This window comes from Salmo salar, chromosome ssa10 (assembly GCF_905237065.1).
Source record: "Salmo salar chromosome ssa10, Ssal_v3.1, whole genome shotgun sequence".
In the NCBI taxonomy this organism is placed as follows: domain Eukaryota; kingdom Metazoa; phylum Chordata; class Actinopteri; order Salmoniformes; family Salmonidae; genus Salmo; species Salmo salar.
In genome coordinates, this window is record NC_059451.1 from 13372856 (window position 1) to 13392170 (window position 19315).

Below are 19315 nucleotides of genomic sequence, written 5' to 3' on the forward strand. Positions count from 1 at the left end.
CTTTTGTGGTATTTTTAGACCCATGTTTTCTGAGGTTTCATGTACACATGACTTGGGTATTATGACCTAACACTTAAACCACAAAGACATGAAAATGTCATATGCCCTATGTGCAGTAGACACATTTCTGGCAAGAAATAAGAGCACATTTTCTGTAATAGAATGATCTCATTAGGTAAACATATTCTAATACAGTGTACACTGCTTTAGAAAAGGACATTTAAGGACATCCTTGAGTTTACTTAAGACCTGCAGTGGGGGGGGGGGCTGGGGACGCAGAAGGAGAGGGGAATAGTGGGAGGGAAATCGTCCCTTTGCTAGTGAGCAGGACTGCTTTTCTTGTCTTCTTCGCCACTAATGTTGCAATATGTTGAAGTTCTTCAGTGCCCGGGACGATGAGAATGAAAGCCTATTGGGTTCATTGACAGAAGGTACGTTTTTAATTCTATTCCAAAATAAAATCATACAGATAGTGCGAGATGATGTAGTTCTATCATAGGGGAAATTGTAGCTGGTCTGTGCAATCATGCGTCCTGCCGCGTGCGACACATTCATAGAAAGGCAGAAGCACACGAGAATATTCCTTCAGCCTTTATGAATTAATGGGAAAATACGACTTGAATTATATGGAAATAACGTGATAAAGGGAATAATGCTGCGATATTAACCTGCAACGATCAATGAATCGGGATGGGGAGCAAATGTCGCATTGCCGTGTTCACTGGTTGAGAGGGGATTTAAACTGTTGCACGTGTGCTGGATGCGTCACCGTCCCGCGAAACAAACGCTCAGTCAGCTGTACTGGTTGAGCCCTATTGTAGTTTATATGCGCCGTTAAAAAGCTGATATATTTACTGGTAATCTGTAATCGTCAGCATGAATGGTTGGATTGGGGTGCAATAACCGGGGGGGGGTTAAAGCTGCAATGCAGTTTTACCCCGACAAGAATTCACCAACGCTAAAGGGTAGGCCTACCTGAAATTGTGCAATGGGCAATAACCATTGTGCAATCACAGCACAATGTAACCCCAAATCTGAATTATGAATTTTTCTTCCTCACAGTCATAACATTTTGTCTTATTTCAGTCGATAGGGAAGTAGTATATTTCAACAAAATAGAATGACATTTATATTATCTTTATTTGTGTTATTGACATTATCCATCCATTCTCGAAAATGTCAAACTAATTGTATGCACCTTTATTAATAATGTAACGTTATAATAATAATGTACATAATCTAACATCCAATTTTGCCACTGTAGCCTGTATTTTTTTTTATGCTGGTGTTTCACTACAGCCCTATTCCCCAGAGAATGAGTCAGCTTTACCTGGCTCTCTGGATCTGTCTCCCTCTGAAATGGCACCCTATTTCCAAAATAGAGCATTACTTTTGACCAGACCACTATGGGCCTGTAGTGCACTAAATAAGGAATAGGCTGCCAAAAGAAGTGCACTACATAGGGAAAAGGCTACCATTTGGGACGTATCCTAGCTCTCTCAAGGATGACAGTGCACATATGTTGGCCTCAGTGGATGATTTAACTTACTCAAAGCAATGAGATAAATGGCCTCCCATTTATTGGACCCATTACCACCTAGGAACACAGACTGTCCCATCTGGGATCATGGGCATGAGTGAGTGCTTAGGTGCTCTTGTGGACTAAATGTTATGTTCTTCATATATGCCTGTTTGTTCTCTTTGTGAAGTAGAATGTCTGTGTCAGGTTCATTTGACATATACCTTCACATAGTTTTGATCTGTTCCCGCGTCCTTGTATGAACAGATGAATCGGATGCTCCGTCTCTGATGGATGCTAAGCACCACTGGCTCCACAGACCCTGTCTGCTGATGCTCAAAGATGGGGATGTCACAAAGCCAGGACAGCTGGGCTGTGGACACATCGGATCAGATTCCCCTGCAAAACCCAAAGTCCATTCAGAGGGGGTCCTGAGCCCAGGGGTGGCTCCTGTTTCCCAACTGGAGACCCCCGCTCAGAGACTGATGAGACAGCTGGAGGAGGGAAACTGCACTGTGACCACTCTTTCAACATGGGGAGAGAGGAATTTTGGGGAGGCTTCTACCCCCCTAATGCTCAGCCCCTCCAAAGCTGCTGGGCCAGAAGTGGAGGTGGAGGTAGAAGAGGAAGTGAAGAACAGGCCCCAGCCATCCTCCTCCAAGGAGGACTCTGTGGTTGAGGAAAAGGAGCTGGAGGAGAGTGGACTTGAGCTGCAGGACCACCCCAGTGGCTCAGATGCCCTAGGCCCTTACATTGACGACCCGTCTGGTCCCCCTGTGGAGGAGCCCTATGGAGGTGGCCATGATGCCCAGATCCAAGGGCCTAGACTGGGGCTTCAGAGCCAGACCAAAGCCAACGGACTAGCTAATGATGAGACCAACGCCAACGGAGTTCAAGCAGATAGTGAAGAAGGAGCTGTGGGGGACTGCACACCTTCCCCTATGTCTCCATTAGTGGATCCAGACAATGAGCTACAGGCCGGCCCCGCGGGCATTCTGTCCAGGGAGCGAGGCACTATCCTGGGGGAGGTGGCCCCCGTGTGGGTCCCTGACGCCCAGGCGCTGGTCTGTATGATGTGTGAAGTCAGGTTCACCTTCACCAAGAGAAGGCACCACTGTCGCGCCTGTGGCAAGGTGAGGGTCTTGCACCACTATTTTGCGTGTGTGTGTGTGTGTGTGTGTGTGTGTGTGTAGGTTGTATTTAAAGTAAGAAGGGATTGGATGTTTGTCTCTGGTATGTTATCCCTGAGAAATTAGGCTGACCATTAGTGATCGTGTGTCTGTGCTACAGGTATTCTGTTCAGTGTGCTCCGGTCTGAAGTTCCGACTAACACACCTGGATGGGAAGGAGGGGCGTGTCTGTGTCTCCTGTCACTCAACTCTAGTGAAACGTGAGTATCACATGACAACACTGTTACCATGACACTACAGGGTAAATCCATTTAAATTCAATAACTTTTTGACAGGACCCCTTTTGATTTAAATGAAACCTTCCATACGTATTTACCCATTGTAGAAGTGCTCATAAAGTGATTATTTGGAGCCGAATGCCAAAACATGAGATTGATATAATTTAAAAGCTTACAAGCAGGGTTGTCAAACTATTTAATAATTTCTGTGAATAAAAAATAAGTAATAAGATGTCGCTTTTTAACCTTTAACGTAAATGACCTAAAAAAAAAAACTGAACTCCGATTTTTTTCATATTTGCATATGTTGTTGCTTATACCCTATTTTACATTGTCTGAGGTTTTTCTGTTGTTCCCGCTATCGGTTGAGACACATGTTCCTGAATACAGGGTAGGTGTCATGTTCTGCTGATGAATGCACTAAATGGGAATAAAATACAGATTTCTACTTTCAAATGGTACCACAAACATGGTTGGAGATCCAAACATCAGAGAATGTTGACTTGAATGATCTGTTGTTTGAAATTACAGTGCGTTTGGAAAGTATTCAGACCCCTTTACTTTTTCCACATTTTGTTACGTTACAGCCATATTCTAAAATTGATTAAATCGGTTTTTTTCCTTCATCAATCTACACATAATACCCCATAATGACAAAGCAAAAATATGTTTTTAGACATTTTAGAAAAAACTGAAATATCACATTTACATAAGTATTCAGACCCTTTACTCGGTACTTTGTTGAAACAATTTTGGCAGCGATTACAGCCTTGAGTGTTCTTGGGTGTGATGCTACAAGCTTGGCACACCTGTATTTGGGGAGTTTCTCCCATTCTTCGCTGCAGATCCTCTCAAGCTCTGTCAGGTTGGATGGGGAGTGTCGCTTCACAGCTATTTTCAGGTCTCTCCAGAGATGTTTGATCGGGTTCAAGTCTGGGCTCTGGCTGGGCCACTCAAGGACATTCAGAGACTTGTCCCGAAGCCACTCTTGCGTTGTCTTGACTGTGTGCTTAGGGTCATATTCCTGTTGGAAGGTGAACCTTCGCCCCAGTCTGAGGTCCTGAGCGCTCTGGAGCAGATTTTCATCAAGGATCTCTCTGTACTTTGCTCCCTTCATCTTTCCCTCGATCCTGACTAGTCTCCCAGTCCCTGCCTCTGAAAAACATCCCCACGGCACAATGCTGCCACCACCATGCTTCACCGTAGGGATGGTGCCAGGTTTCTTCCAGATGTGACGCTTGGCATTCAGGCCAATGTGTTCAATCTTTGTTTCATCAGACCAGAGAATCTTGTTTCTCATGGTCTGAGAGTCCTTTAGGTGCATTTTGGCAAACTCCAAGCGGGCTGTCATGTGCCTTTTATTGAGGAGTGGCTTCCGGATCTCTACGGACAATTCCTTCGACCGCATGGCTTGGTTTTTGCTCTGACATGCACTGTCAACTGTGGGACCTTATATAGGCAGGTGTGTTCCTTTCCAAATCATGTCCAATCAATTGAATTTACCACAGGTGGAGTCCAATCAAGTTGTAGAAACGTCTCAAGGATGATCAATGGAAACCGGATTGATCTGAGCTCAATTTCGTATCTCATAGCAAAAAGTCTGAATACTTATTTAAATAAGGTATTTCTGTCTTCTATTTTGTATGCATTTGCAAAAAAAATTAGAATAACAAGATGTGGAAAACGTCAATGAGTCTGAAAACTTTCCGAATGCTCTGTACCTATGGAAATCTTATAAATATAGATAATAGAATAAACATGTCAATTTAAGTTGATAGTCGACAGTGGGTGTACCGGCGGTAATCTTTGTAGTAGTAATTAGAAGTTACAATTTCAATTCAAATTTCAGTGGTGTACCAGCTAATTTACAGTCTTCTGAAGGAATAGGTCCATTCTATGAGTTATATTTCTATGATTGAAATGATGCCCACCCTGTATTCAAGAGCATGTTGCAGAGGTGGGACCAAGTCATTGTTTTACAAGTCTTAGCAGTCAAGTCCCAAGTCAAGTCCCATGTCAAGACAGGCAAGTCCGAGTCAAGTCTCAAGTCAAGACCGTCAAGTATCAAGTCAAGTCTCAAGTCCTAAACTTTGAGTTTCGAGTCCTAAACAAGTCATAATGTGCTCTTCACCAAATGTACTACCCTTTCATATTTTTAACAAGAGTAATAGTATAGTTACATTTACACAAATCATGAATGCTTTTGAAAAATATCTATATATTTATTACTTTCCAAATAAACGTTATATTTCCATGGAAATACACTGCTCAAAAAAATAAAGGGAACACTAAAATAACACATCCTAGATCTGAATGAATGAAATAATCTTATTAAATACTTTTTTCTTTACATAGTTGAATGTGCTGACAACAAAATCAGACAAAAATAATCAATGGAAATCCAATTTATCAACCCATGGAGGTTCTGGATTTGGAGTCACACTCAAAATTAAAGTGGAAAACCACACTACAGGCTGATCCAACTTTGATGTAATGTCCTTAAAACAAGTCAAAATGAGGCTCAGTAGTGTGTGTGGCCTCCACGTCCCTGTATGACCTCCCTACAACGCCTGGGCATGCTCCTGATGAGGTGGCGGATGGTCTCCTGAGGGATGTCCTGGACTAAAGCATCCGCCAACTCCTGGACAGTCTGTGGTGCAACGTGGCGTTGGTGGATGGAGTGAGACATGATGTCCCAGATGTGCTCAATTGGATTCAGGTCTGGGGAACGGGCAGGTCAGTCCATAGCATCAATGCCTTCCTCTTGCAGGAACTGCTGACACACTCCAGCCACATGAGGTCTAGCATTGTCTTGCATTAGGAGGAACCCAGGGCCAACCGCACCAGCATATGGTCTCACAAGGGGTCTGAGGATCTCATCTCGGTACCTAATGGCAGTCAGGCTACCTCTGGCGAGCACATGGAGGGCAGTGCGGCCCCCCAAAGAAATGCCACCCCACACCATGACTGACCCACCTCCAAACCGGTCATGCTGGAGGATGTTGCAGGCAGCAGAACGTTCTCCACGGCATCTCCAGACTCTGTCACATCTGTCACATGTGCTCAGTGTGAACCTGCTTTCATCTGTGAAGAGCACAGGGCGCCAGTGGCGAATTTGCCAATCTTGGTGTTCTCTGGCAAATGCCAAACGTCCTGCACGGTGTTGGGCTGTAAGCACAACCCCCACCTGTGGACGTCGGGCCCTCATACCACCCTCATGGAGTCTGTTTCTGACCGTTTGAGCAGACACATGCACATTTGTGGCCTGCTGGAGGTCATTTTGCAGGGCTCTGGCAGTGCTCCTCCTGCTCCTCCTTGCACAAAGGCGGAGGTAGCGGTCCTGCTGCTGGGTTGTTGCCCTCCTACGGCCTCCTCCATGTCTCCTGATGTATTGGCCTGTCTCCTGGTAGCGCCTCCATGCTCTGGACACTACGCTGACAGACACAGCAAACCTTCTTGCCACAGCTCGCATTGATGTGCCATCCTGGATGAGCTGCATTACCTGAGCCACTTGTGTGGGTTGTAGACTCCGTCTCATGCTACCACTAGAGTGAAAGCACCGCCAGCATTCAAAAGTGACCAAAACATCAGCCAGGAAGCATAGGAACTGAGAAGTGGTCTGTGGTCACCACCTGCAGAACCACTCCTTTATTGGGGGTGTCTTGCTAATTGCCTATAATTTCCACCTGTTGTCTATTCCATTTGCACAACAGCATGTGAAATTTGTTGTCAATCAGTGTTGCTTCCTAAGTGGACAGTTTGATTTCACAGAAGTGTGATTGACTTGGAGTTACATTGTGTTGTTTAAGTGTTCCCTTTATTTTTTTGAGCAGTGTACATGGGTAGCCATGAGAAAGACACAACCCCCCCAATAGTGATCGACTATTGAGGATCGCTATGGGGCGTAATCGGGCAATGTAGGCTTGTACAGACACACACACACACACACACACTCTCTCTGTGTGGTTACAATAGGCTAACGTATGTCAATGGTTTTAGGAACAGCAGTAACATCAGGCAGGATTTAGGCTACCACCTGCCTAGCCAGTTTAGCTCAATCTTGTGTGCAATGATCACGTTCCCTCACTGACTGACTGTGTGGAGGCTCATTGATTTAACGTTACGTTAGCCTACATGATACACTAGTAAAGTAATCAAATATATAGCTGTCGGCTATATTAGCCACGACTTACCGTTCTTTGTGCAGCTTCAAATGTCGAACTTGTTGCGCCTCCGTCTGTAATTTTCTTCCCGCATGATTTTCAAGTTGCAATCCGTTTTTTTTATTGATACAGCGTCGTCTTTATATCCGAAAATAATAATTTGGGGTATCATCTTTCCAAGGCCTCCATCTGAATTCACCTGCCGACGTTCCTCTGCACTGCCACGCACAACTTTTTCTCAGCTGACACAATTTAATTGGCTGCTGTCCGATTCAAACTGTAATCCGTTAAATGAAGAGTTGATGCGCTGCACACTTTTTTTAATAGCATCATTTTTAATATTTGGGCTTGGGGAGTGTATCACGTCAGGTTGAGTCATAAGGCTCAAGACCAAGTCAAGTCACGAGTCATTGGTGTTAAAGTCAAAGTCGTGTTGCAAGTCATCATATTTGTTACTCTTGTCTGACTCGAGTCCAAGTCATGTGACTCGAGTCCACACCTCTGGCATGTTGTGTCTCAACCAATGGTGGGTACAACACAAAAACCTCAAATTATGTTAAATAGGTTCTAAGCTTCAACATATGCAAATATGAGTTTACACATTTTTCTATAATTGATGTTAAAGGTTTAATAAGGACGAGAATTCAAAGAACATTTATTTGACAACACTGTTTGTAAGTTTTTAAATTGATCAAACTCAACCGTTAATCTTTTCCAGTGATGAAGACATGGATGTCTCATGGTGGTGTATGCAAAACGTTTAGCACATTTATCTCCTGAATGTTTGGCATTCATTGTCCAAAAAATACATTTCTGACCACTTCTTCCATGGGCGAACATGTATGGAAAGTTTTGTTTAAATCAAAAGGGATGCTGTCAAAAAGTGATTGAGGCCATAAATGTCTTATAAAGTTAATTGGTGCAATATGTAGACATTTCTTCCTGTCTATATTATTGACTTTCTCTCATGTATGTTTTTCTTCAGGAACCCCTCCAAGGGGGAGGAGGAAGGTGTGGTTTGCTGATGAGATCCTATCCAATGAGAAATCAGACTCTGCACCTTGTACCCCAATCAGAGGCCCCACCTTTTCACCGCTATTATTGAGGAGAAGTATAGCTGCTACGATCAGAAACGCCACTGGCTCACCACAGACCAGCAGGAGGGCCCCAATAGCACAGGAGATGCCCCTGCTCAATGTATGTAAAAAAATAATAATAATAATTATCAAACCAGACTGATTTGCTACAATTTCTACAATTCAAATAAAGTAAAAGTTCCAAGGATGTGGTAACATGCTTTCTGTTGGTATCTTTGATATCCATAACCCCACAGTATTCCATAAGCTCTCTCTTTTTGACTATCTTTCTGCCTCACTATCTCCCCTCCTCCTTCTCCTTCCCCTCCTCCCTCCACCTAGGGGCAGTAGGTAGCAGAGAGGCTAGAGAAGCAGGTCAGCAACCGGAAGGTTGCTGGTTGGAATCCCATGTCTGGTGGGAAAATCTGTCTGGGACTATCCTCGATGCTATCACCTGCCGTTGGGCCCTTGAGCAAGGCACTTAACCCCTAAACTGCTCACCCGGCGGCCTGTGTGTGTGTCAGAGCGGGCCAATTTATGTCTTGTATGGATTAACAAAGTATTCTATTTCTCATCCTTCTTCTCCCTTCTCTGTACAGCCTCTGCAGGAGGCGTGTGGACCCTGTGGCTGGGGTACAGCAGCCTTGGTCAGCAGCCACATCAGCAGCTCTGCCAACCTCATCCCGCTGGAGGGCCTCCCTCCCATCCTCACCTCCACCGGAGTCAAAGGAGGTACGACCAGGCTACTATCACTGGACATGCTAACGGCTAGCTTACTGCAAAGCCAAGTTTGGGGAAACCCTGGCTTACTGTACTGGGATTGTCATACAGTTAGGTAGATAGCTGCTGGAGATTCTAAAGGCTATCTCACTGTACTGATTGTCATAGGGTTATCTACTGGAGATGCTAAATGCTAGCCCACTGGTCATAGGCTTAGACATTTACATTTTAGTCATTTAGCAGACGCTCTTATCCAGAGCGACTTACAGTAGTGAATGCATACATTTTCATAGATTTCATGAAAAAAAATGTGTTTTGTACTTAGTTGCTTAGCTACTTAATGATCAGAGGGTTAGCGTTAGAGGTGTTACTCTGATTGATTATCAGGCTTTATGTCTTCATGTTGGGCAATTTAATAGGATGTAAACACTAGAGTCCAGCTTACAAATCTTATTTAGTCATATTTAGACACAGAAGTTAAACTGTGGCTGACCGTTTTTAAAGGCGGTATTTGCGTCTAGGGATGTCTAGCTCACAGTTTCCTCTGTCTCGCCCAGACTACACAGTCGAGGAGAGGCCCTCTGAGATGGTTCTCATCCAGGAACTGGAGAGCGGCAGGCCCAACTCCCTGGTCTTTGTCCTCAATGCCAACCTACTGGCCATGGTCAAGCTGGTCAACTGTATGTGACCTTTCCTCTCAACCTTCAACCTTTTTCAGTCATTGACAGTGTGTATACACACGGACACACTGTTTACATGTATTCTTAGCTCACCATTGACTCAAGTCACATGTATATTTTCTAAGAGTGTCAGACCGTGTCACCGACAGTGACCTCATATTGAAGCGCTGCCTCTCATTGGCTCTCCCCAGATGTAAACAGGAAGTGCTGGTGTGTGACGTCCAAGGGCATGCATGCGGTAGGCCAGGTGGAGGTGGTGGTGCTTCTGCAGTGTCTGCCTGAGGAGAAGAGCTTCCCCAAGGACATCTTCAGCCACTTCATACAGCTCTACAGGGATGCCCTCACAGGTGAGACTGGTGTTGACGTGGTCTGGCAACTTAGCTGCCGTTGATCAGCACTGGATAAAGCTCTGAAGCAGGTCTTGAAAAGACTTCCAAGTCTGTTTAATGGTGTACTAGTCCCTCTATATATATCTCTCATTATCTCCCTCCCTCTGTCTCTCTTTCCTTTTCCCTCCATCTCACTCTCTCTCCTTCCATCCTCTTTCCCTCCATCTACCAGGCAAGGTGCTAAGCCACCTGGGTCTCTCCCAGTTCTCCAGTAGTTTCCTGAGCAGTGAGGAGCATGCAGGGTTCCTCTGGGTACGCTCCACTCTCCAGTCCCTGCAGGGCCTGCCTATGCCCAACCAGCCCTTCCTCTTTGGCCTACTCGTCCACCGGGCTGAAGTGCCCTGGGCCAAGGCCTTCCCCCTGCGCCTCATGCTCAGACTGGGGGCTGAGTACAGATGTGAGTCAGGGCTGTGGAAGCGGGAGAGAGATGTAACTGGGTAGAGAGATAGTGTGTGTACGAGTGCATGTGCATGCAAGCAATACCCACATGAAGGCAGCGTAGCAGTTGGTTTGTGGTATCTGTTACATGTGTTGCATTGGAGACGCACTGTGTGGCTTTTCTCTTCTCTGTATGCGTTTCACTACCACATCCACTCAGTGTCATCCCCATTAAGGCATTCCTCTCCCTTCCTTTCCAGTTTACCCCTGTCCTCTGTACAGTGTGCGCTTCAGAAAGGCTCTTTTTGGGGAAACTGGCCACACCATCATGAGGCTGCTAGTGGTAAGTAGCTTGCCTCTCATTACAATAACAGCAATCAACACCAAGGTTGTATTCATTCGGGCACAACGTACCAAAATGATTCTTACTGGACAAATTCCGATAGTCCCTGCCTGTTGTTTCCATTTGGTGCCTAATGAATCACACATTTTTTCCCTCATTGCTTCCCAGGACTTCAGGAATTACCGGTACACTCTGCCAGTGGTGCCTGGGCTCACTGTAGATCTGGAGGCTCAGAGGACCTGCATTAAAATCCCCACCAATGGCTATGAGGAGGTACAGCTAAACCATGAAACAACATGGTTGGTTAACTGTAACCAATAAGCTGTTATAAATGCTTATAAATACTTTATAAATGATTAAAAACACTCCTTTATAAACAACTCTTTCATCAATAGATCAAGGGTTGACATCAATACATTCTCTCTCTCTCTCTCTCTCTCTCTCTCTCTCTCTCTCTCTCTCTCTCTCCCTCTCCCTCAGCTGATGAGGGCTTTGAATAAGTCCAATGAGCATGTGCTGGCCATGGGGGCATGCTTCAACGTGGCGGCAGACTCCCACCTCATCTGTGTTCAGGGGGACGATGGCCAGTACCAGACCCAGGCCATCAGCATCCACAATCAGCCTCGCAAAGGTGAGAAGCCCCTGGAATCAACAGAGGGTGATGGGGACTATGGGAGACTGCAGACTGCCTGTCCTGTAATCAAAGATAAATACAAGTAGAGGGGAATGCTACACGGGTGTAAGTAGCACATCACCTACCATCAGAGAGAGGGAGAGGGAGGGAGAGACATTACAGTACAGAGAGGTAATATTTACTGCCACATAACACAGCCAGTGTATCTGGATTTTGGCAGCCTAGGGAAAATCGTAGGCATGATTTGTCATGTTTTTATATGCTCACTGCCATAACTGTGCCTTTGCTGTCACTTTTTCACCACTGGAGGGCAATGTCGTGTCATGTGAGAGGGTGAACCATCCTGAGAAAGTTACTGGTGTAGAAAGCGTACCTCTGTCATTAGTTTTGGTTAGTCCAAGTGTAATGTTTAGATGTTTATATCTACAAGTCAAGTGGTTATATATGGTGCTGTGTTTTGTTTCAGTCACCGGTTCCTGCTTTTTTGTGTTCAGTGGAGCTCTGAAAGCAGCATCAGGATATCTTGCCAAATCCAGCATCGTGGAAGGTAGTATCATACTTGTGTATCTTCACTTAAAACTGGAGAGTTACCTTACTAATCATATTTAAATAAAATACAGAAATATTATGATTACTTGACTACTAACTTTCATCCTAAATAAGATTTCCTTATTTAGTCTGTCAATGTTTGTCTGTATGTGTGTGTCCATGTGTACTCAAAGTTGTGTGTGTGGCTGTATGTATGTGCATGTGAGTGTGTGTGTGTCCTTGTTGGTGTCTGTCTCTCTCTCTCTCTGTGTGTGTGTGTGTGTGTGTGTGTGTGTGTGTGTGTGTGTGTGTGTGTGTGTGTGTGTGTGTGTGTGTGTGTGTGTGCGTGTGCGTGTGTGTTTTTTGCTTTTGCTGTCCCCCTCTCCAGATGGGCTGATGGTGCAGATCACCGTGGAGACCATGGTGGAGCTTCGCCGATCGCTACGGGAGATGAAAGACTACACTATCACCTGTGGGTGGATTGACCAGTCAGACAGCCAGGAGCAGGTCCAGGTCCAATGGCTGGATAAGGAATGCACTTTGAATAAGGGGTGAGTGTTAGGTCATTAAACTTCTGATCAGTGTCCCATGATTCGTTTTTTTAGCCTATCATTATCCTACATTTATTCTACAACGTTGTTGAGTACTTGTTTCTGATTGGCTAGAAGGGCATTCTAGAATAGACATTAAAACCAGATAACGGGCCGGTTGGAAAAGATATCGAGACGTTGGAATAGATATCAGAACACCTTGCGATCATGACTCAATAAGCACCTACACATGCAGACCGTACTTGCTACAAAGTTACAGAAAGCTAAACCAGCAACCACACAAACTGAACTTGGATACATTGTAAATGCAGGTCCAACAAGAACCTGATGGTCACTCTGAAAGAGCTCCAGAGTTCCTCTGTGGAGATGGGAGAACCTTTCAGAAGGACAACCATCCCTGCAACACTCCACCAATCAGCCCTTTATGGTAGTGTGGCCAGATGGAAGCCACTCCTCAATAAAAATCACATGACAGCCCGCTTGGAGTTTGCCAAAAGGCACCTGAAGGACTCTCAGACCATGAGAAACAAAATTCTCTGGTCTGATGAAACCAAGATTGAACTCTTTGCTCTGTATGCCAAGCGTCACGTCTGGAGGAAACCCGGCACCATCCCTACAGTGAAGCATGGTAGGGGCAGCATCATGCTGTGGGGATGTTTTTCAGCTGCAGGGACTGGGAGACTAGTCAGGATCGAGGGAAAGATGAAGGGAGCAAAGTACAGAGATCCTTGATGAAAACCTGCTCCAAAGCGCACAGGACCTCAGTCTGGTGCGAAGGTTCACCTTCCAACAGGACAGTGACCCTAAGCACACAGCCAAGACAACGCAGGATTGGCTTTGGGACAAGTCTCTGAATGTCCTTGAGTGGTCTAGCCAGAGCCCAGAATAAAACCCGATCGAACATCTCTGGAGAGACCTGAAAATAGCTGTGCAGCGACGCTCCCCATCCAACCTGACAGAGCTTGAGAGGATCTGCAGAGAAGAATGGAAGAAACTCCCCACATAAAGGTGTGCCAAGCTTGTAGCGTCATACCCAAGAAGACTCGACGCTGTAATTGCTGCCAAAGGTGCTTCAACAAAGTACTAAGTAAAGGGTCTGAATACTTATATAAATGTGATATTTACCGTTTTTTTTTGGTTTTTAATACATTTGCAAAAATGTTGATAAACCTGTTTTTGTTTTTTCGTTATGAGGTATTATGTGTAGATTGATGAGTGGAAAAAAACAATTACCGTAAATTCCGGACTATAAGCCGCAACTTTTTTCCCAGGCTTTGAACCTCGCGGCTTAAATATATGGATTTTTCCCGCTTTCAAATTTTTTATCTTCAAAAAAACACATTCTGTGACATATGGTTTTTGGCGGCATGAAGCTTTCATTAGACCAATGAAATTGCCGAACGGGTTAAGGTCAAACAACTTTTTTGTTTACTGTTTAGATTAAATCGAGCGCTCTCAAACTTCCCATCATTCTGATTACTGTAGTCATTTTGTCCCCCTCATCATGGCAAAGACACGGAGAAATGCATATGATGCAGTTTTCAAGTTGAAGGCGATTGATCTGGCTGTTGGAAAAGGAAATAGAGCTGCTGCACGGGAGCTTGGTCTTAATGAGTCGATGATAAGACGTTGGAAACAGCAGCGTGAGGAATTGACTCACTGCAAAAAGACAACTAAAGCTTACTGCAAATTTTGTATTTTTTGTTACAAGCCGTGTTTCGTTAAAGCCTATTTATTTTTGTTACAAGCCGTGTTTCGTTAAAGCCTGTGTAAAGTTCATTTGTTTCAATGTACCGGTAGGCACCTGCGGCTTATAGACATGTGCGGCTTATTTATGTTCTAAATAAATAAAAAAATTAAATCCAGTGGGTGCGGCTTATATTCAGGTGCGCTTAATAGTCCGGAAATTACGGTAAATGAATTATAGAATAATGCTGTAACATAACAAAATGTGGAAAAAGTCAAGAGGTCTGAATACTTTCCAAATGGACTGTATTGGCACGGTTTGCCGGCCCTCGACGTGCCAATATATCCTCCAAACACCGGCTTTCGGGCATTATCACTTCAGTCTCAACGAGTGTCCCAACACCGCGTCGTCAATTATTTCCAAGGTAATGTAAAGAACGTTGGCGTTTTATATCTTACTTAAGGGATGGGGTTCTCTCTCACGAACCCCATCCCATTGTCGCTTCATCCATTTTTCAAGTCTGCCTCAGACTGTCGGACCCTCTTGTCCATTGCTGTAGAATACCCTTTATCGTCGCTTGCCTTCTTTGTATGGCTGTGTGTGTGTGTGCGTGCGTGCGTGCATGTGTGTCTTGCAGTGTTATCAGCCCCATTGATGGAAAGTCCATGGAGTCCGTCAATAGTGTGAAGATGTTCCAAAAGTCAGAATACAAGTCCAATGGAAAGGTCATCCGCTGGACAGAGGTACGCACATCCAACTTTGCACCACTAGTCTTGACTCTTGTGTACCATTTATCTCTGTATTGTATTCCCTAAGTACATGCTTATGTCTTGTGAGTCTCTTGTGTGTTTCCCAGGTGTTCTTTGTACAGAGTGGGGATCATCCTAAGAGCCAGAGTGACCACCATACAGAACACAGCCGGCTGACAGAGAGAATGGCCCGGGCATTCTGCCTGGCACTGTGCCCACACCTCAAGCTGCTGAAGGAAGATGGCATGGCCAAGCTGGGGCTGCGTGTCACACTGGACTCCCAACAGGTGACGGTGCCATTGAATGAACATACTGGACTTGAACCATTTAAATGTCAAGAAATAAAACCTTCTGGAAGCGGAATCTTTCAAATTGTGCATCATCTTACTTTAATAGTTGTAGTAATTCTTGAATGCCTAAAATGTGAGTTATTAGAAGAAGTTATTAGTCATGTAAACAGTGACAGGATATAGGCCTTCGTGATGTTACCAAAGCTATAAAAGCTATAGATGTGTGGCGGGTTAACATCGCTGTTTCATGTTCCAGGTGGGGTTTGTGGCCGGCAGTAATGGCCTGCCACTCCCAGCCCCGTACCTCAACACCCTGGACACCGTGCTGACGCCCATCATCCACAGCAGGGGGCGCAAGAGGAGCGAGGGACCCGTAGTCATAGAGCTCATCTTCTATATCCTGGAAAACATCTCCTAGGGGAGGGGGTCAAAGTGCACACACTCATCTCCACATCGCGCCATCCACTCACCCTCCTCTCTCCTGGCTCTCCATCTGTGCTGCTGTGAGTTCGAAAGAGCTACAAAACAGCATTGGTTGAAGGAGTAAGCTCATTCAATGGACATAAAAGCTCACCTCCAGGCTCTATATGTCTCAGCCAGCCTGTGGCAAGGGGTGGCTGGGTGGTAAGTGGTCTGACTCACCAAAGCTGTTCCATAGGTCACCCTGCCTTGGCCTCTAACTCAGCAGCAGAAAGAAATGCCAACCTCATGTTGTTTTTCCACTGTCAGGCTTTGTACCAGGGTTACTGTGGAATAACACCAAAACACACACATGAAACCCAAAAGTGGCCATGAGATCAGGGTATAGTAATCTGCTTCATTTTGTGGCTTGAGACCAGTACGTCTGTATATTTTCAATAGAAATGCCCATATTTTGAGAATGCCTTTAAACTGGGGGACTGGATTCAGCCCCTGACCTTAAAAAGCAATGGGAAAAAGAGAATGACTTCAAAAGAAATATATCAGCAGATCTGTAGCTAGCCGTTTGATGCATACTGACTGAATGAATGTTTAAGAATGTTTTCATATTTGAATGTATTTGAATTCCTCTCGATTGCCCCTGAAATGCATTACTGTCAACCTAGGATTCATTAAACATGATATTAACACAAGGAAATCATACAAGGTTTTGATTTTTAAACCAAATCACATTTTTATTGGCTGCATGCACATATTTTTCCGATGTTATCTCAGGTGCAGCGAAATGCTTATGTTTCTTATGCTCCAACAGTGCAGTAATTCAGAACAATACAAAACAATACACACAAATCCCCCAAAAATAAAAATCAAGAAATATCAGAACGAGCAATGTCAGTCCGGAATATAAATATATATGTATATGAAGGTGTATAGACAGTATATGAAAAGAATGTGTGTACAACAGTAGTTATATAGGATGAGCCTTGACTAGAATACAGTATATATAGTATAAATATGAAATGGGTAAAACAGTATGTCAACATAGTTAAAGTGACCAGAGTTCAATGACCATGTACATCGGGCATCAGTCTCTAAGGTGCAGGGTAGAGTAACGGGTGGTAGCCGGCTAGTAACAGTGACGAAGTTCAGAGCAGGGTACTGGGCAGAGGCCGGCTAGTGGTGGCTATTTAACAGTCTGATGGTCTGGAGATAGAAGCTGTTCTTCAGTCTCTCGGTCCCAGCTTTGATGCACTTGTACTGCCCTTGCCTTCTAGATAGTAGCGGGAAGAACAGGCCGTGGCTCGGGTGGCTGAGGTCGTTGATGATCTTCTTGGCCTTCCTGTGACACCGGGTGCTGTAGATGTCCTGGAGGGCAGGCAGTGTGCCCCAGGTTATGTGTTGGGCTGACCGCACCACCCTCTGGAGAGCCCTGCGGTTGCGGACTGTGCAATTGCTGTACCAGGCGGTGATACAGCCCGATACGATCCTCTCAATGGTGCATCTATAGAAGTTTGTGAGGATCTTAGGGGCCAAGCCGAATTTCTTCATCCGCCCGAGAATGTCTTTGTGAATGGACCATTTCAGGTTGTCAGTGATATGCACGCCGAGGAACTTGAAGCTTTTCACCCTCTCCACTGGTCACTGTCGATTTGGATGCAGTTGTGCTCTCTCTGCTGTCTCCTGAATTCCACAATCATCTCCATAGTTTTGTTGAGGGAAAGGTTGTTTTCCTAGCACCACTCAGCCAGGGCCCGCACCTCCTGCCTGTAGGCTGTCTCGTCGTTTTTGGTAATCAGGCCTACCATTGTTGTATCGTCTGCAAACTTGATGATTAAGTTGGAGACGTCCGTGGCCATGCTGTCATGGGTGAACAGGGAGTACAGAAGGAGGCTGAGCACGCACCCTTGTGTTGAAGGTCAATGTAGAGGAGGAGTTGTTGCTTACCTTCACCACCTGGGGTCCAGGACCAGTTGCACAGGGCAGGGTTCAGACCCAGCACTCCAAGCTTAGTAATGAGCTTGGTGGGCACTATGGTGTTGAAGGCTGAGCTGTAGTCGATAAACAGCATTCTTACAGTACATTCAGGAAGTATTCAGACCACTTGATTTTTCCACATTTTGTTACATTACAGTCTTATTCTAAAATGTATTAATAAGTTTATTTTCCTTCATCAATCTACACACAATACCCCATAATTTATAAAAACAAAATAACTGAAATATCACATTCAGACCCTTTACTCTGTAATTTGTTGAAGCACCTTTGGCAGCGATTACAGCATCAAGTCTTCTTGGGTATGACACTATAAGCTTGGCACACCTGTATTTGGGGAGTTTCTTCCATTCTTCTCTGCAGATCCTCTGAAGCTCTGTCAGGTTGAATGGGGAGCGTCACTGCACAGCTATTTTCAGGTCTCTCCAGAGATGTTTGATCAGGTTCAAGTCCGGGCCCTGGCTGGGCCACTCAAGGATATTCAGAGACTTGTCCCTAAGCTACTTCTGTGTTGTCTGTGTGCTTACGGTCGTTGACCTGTTGGAAGGTGAACCTTCACTCCAGTCTGAGGTCCTGAGCACTCTGGAACAGGTTTTCATCAAGGATCTCTCTGTACATTTCTCCGTTAATCTTTCCCTCCATCCTGACTAGTCTCCCAGTCCCTGCCTCTGAAAAACATCCCCACAGCCTGATGCTGCCACCACCGTGCTTCACCATAGGGAGGGTGCCAGATTTCCTCCAGATGTGATGATTGGCATTCAGGCCAAAGAGTTCAATCTTTGTTTCATCAGACCAGAGAATCTTGTTTCTCATGGTCTGAGAGTCTTTCAGGTGCCTTTTGGCAAACTCCAAGTGGACTGTCATGTGCCTTTTACTGAGGAGTGGCTTCCGTCTGGCCACAATACCATAAAGGCCTGATTGGTGGAGTGTTGCAGAGATGTTTGTCCTTCTGGAAGGTTCTCACATCTCCACAGATGAACTCTAGAGCTCTTTCAGAGTGACCATCGGGTTCTTGGTCACCTCCCTGATGAAGGCCCTTCTCCCCCGATTGCTCAGTTTGGCTGGGCAACCAGCTCTACGAAGAGTCTCGATGGTTCCAAACTTCTTCTATTTGAGAATGATGGAGGCAGAATTTATTTGGTACCCTTCCCCAGATCTGTGCCTCAACACAATCCTGTCTTGGAGCTTTACGGACAATTCCTTCGACATCATGGCTTGGTTTTTGCTCTGACATGCACTGTCAACATTGGGACCTTATATAGAGAGATGAGAGAACCTCCCCAAATACAGGTGTGCAAGTTTGTAGCGTCATACCCAAGAAGACTCGAGGCTGTAATTACTGCGAATGGTACTTCAACAAAGTACTGAGTAAAGAGCTTGAATACTTATGTAAATGTGATATTTCATTTTTTTTATTTGCAAACATTTCTAAAAACCTGTTTTTGCTTTGTCATTATGGGGTATTGTGTGTAGATTGATGAGGAAACAATTTAATCAATTTTAGAATAAGGCTTTAACGTAACAAAATGTGGAAAAAGTGAAGGGTTATGAATACTTTCCGAATGCACTGTATATAAAAGTCTGCTTATCACGATATACCACAAACAAAAGTTCAAAAAATGCTTTTGACCAAGAAGACAGGTTCAATGGCACGAAATGTCGCGGCTTTCTGTCACCACCATGGACAGCGCCCTACACACTAAAGCAAGATTCTGATAAAAACCAACCAGCAATATTGTTTCAATCTTACCTTTTCATAAAAGTTGCAGCTTCCTTGATGCTCTGTGG

At 44.9% G+C, this 19315-nt stretch overlaps 1 protein-coding gene across 2 annotated transcripts; it reads left to right on the forward strand.

Annotated features, from left to right (window-relative positions):
* The first annotated feature begins 276 nt into the window (after positions 1-276).
* Positions 277-16227, forward strand: LOC106613545 (zinc finger FYVE domain-containing protein 9). 2 transcript variants are annotated; one of them, XM_014215919.2, is made up of 16 exons: positions 277-431; positions 1787-2652; positions 2810-2909; positions 8076-8287; positions 8766-8898; positions 9444-9566; positions 9758-9913; positions 10128-10352; positions 10594-10676; positions 10845-10949; positions 11157-11307; positions 11777-11857; positions 12227-12389; positions 14714-14819; positions 14933-15112; positions 15372-16227. In XM_014215919.2, the coding sequence occupies exons 1-16, from the start codon at positions 368-370 to the stop codon at positions 15531-15533; spliced, it is 2910 nt and encodes a 969-aa protein (XP_014071394.2). In that variant the 5' UTR covers positions 277-367; the 3' UTR covers positions 15534-16227. The 2 variants fall into 2 exon arrangements, with proteins under 2 accessions (XP_014071394.2, XP_045543309.1); XM_045687353.1 differs by lacking the exons at positions 12227-12389; positions 14714-14819; positions 14933-15112; positions 15372-16227 and adding an exon at positions 12033-12097.
* The last annotated feature ends 3088 nt before the right edge of the window (positions 16228-19315 follow it).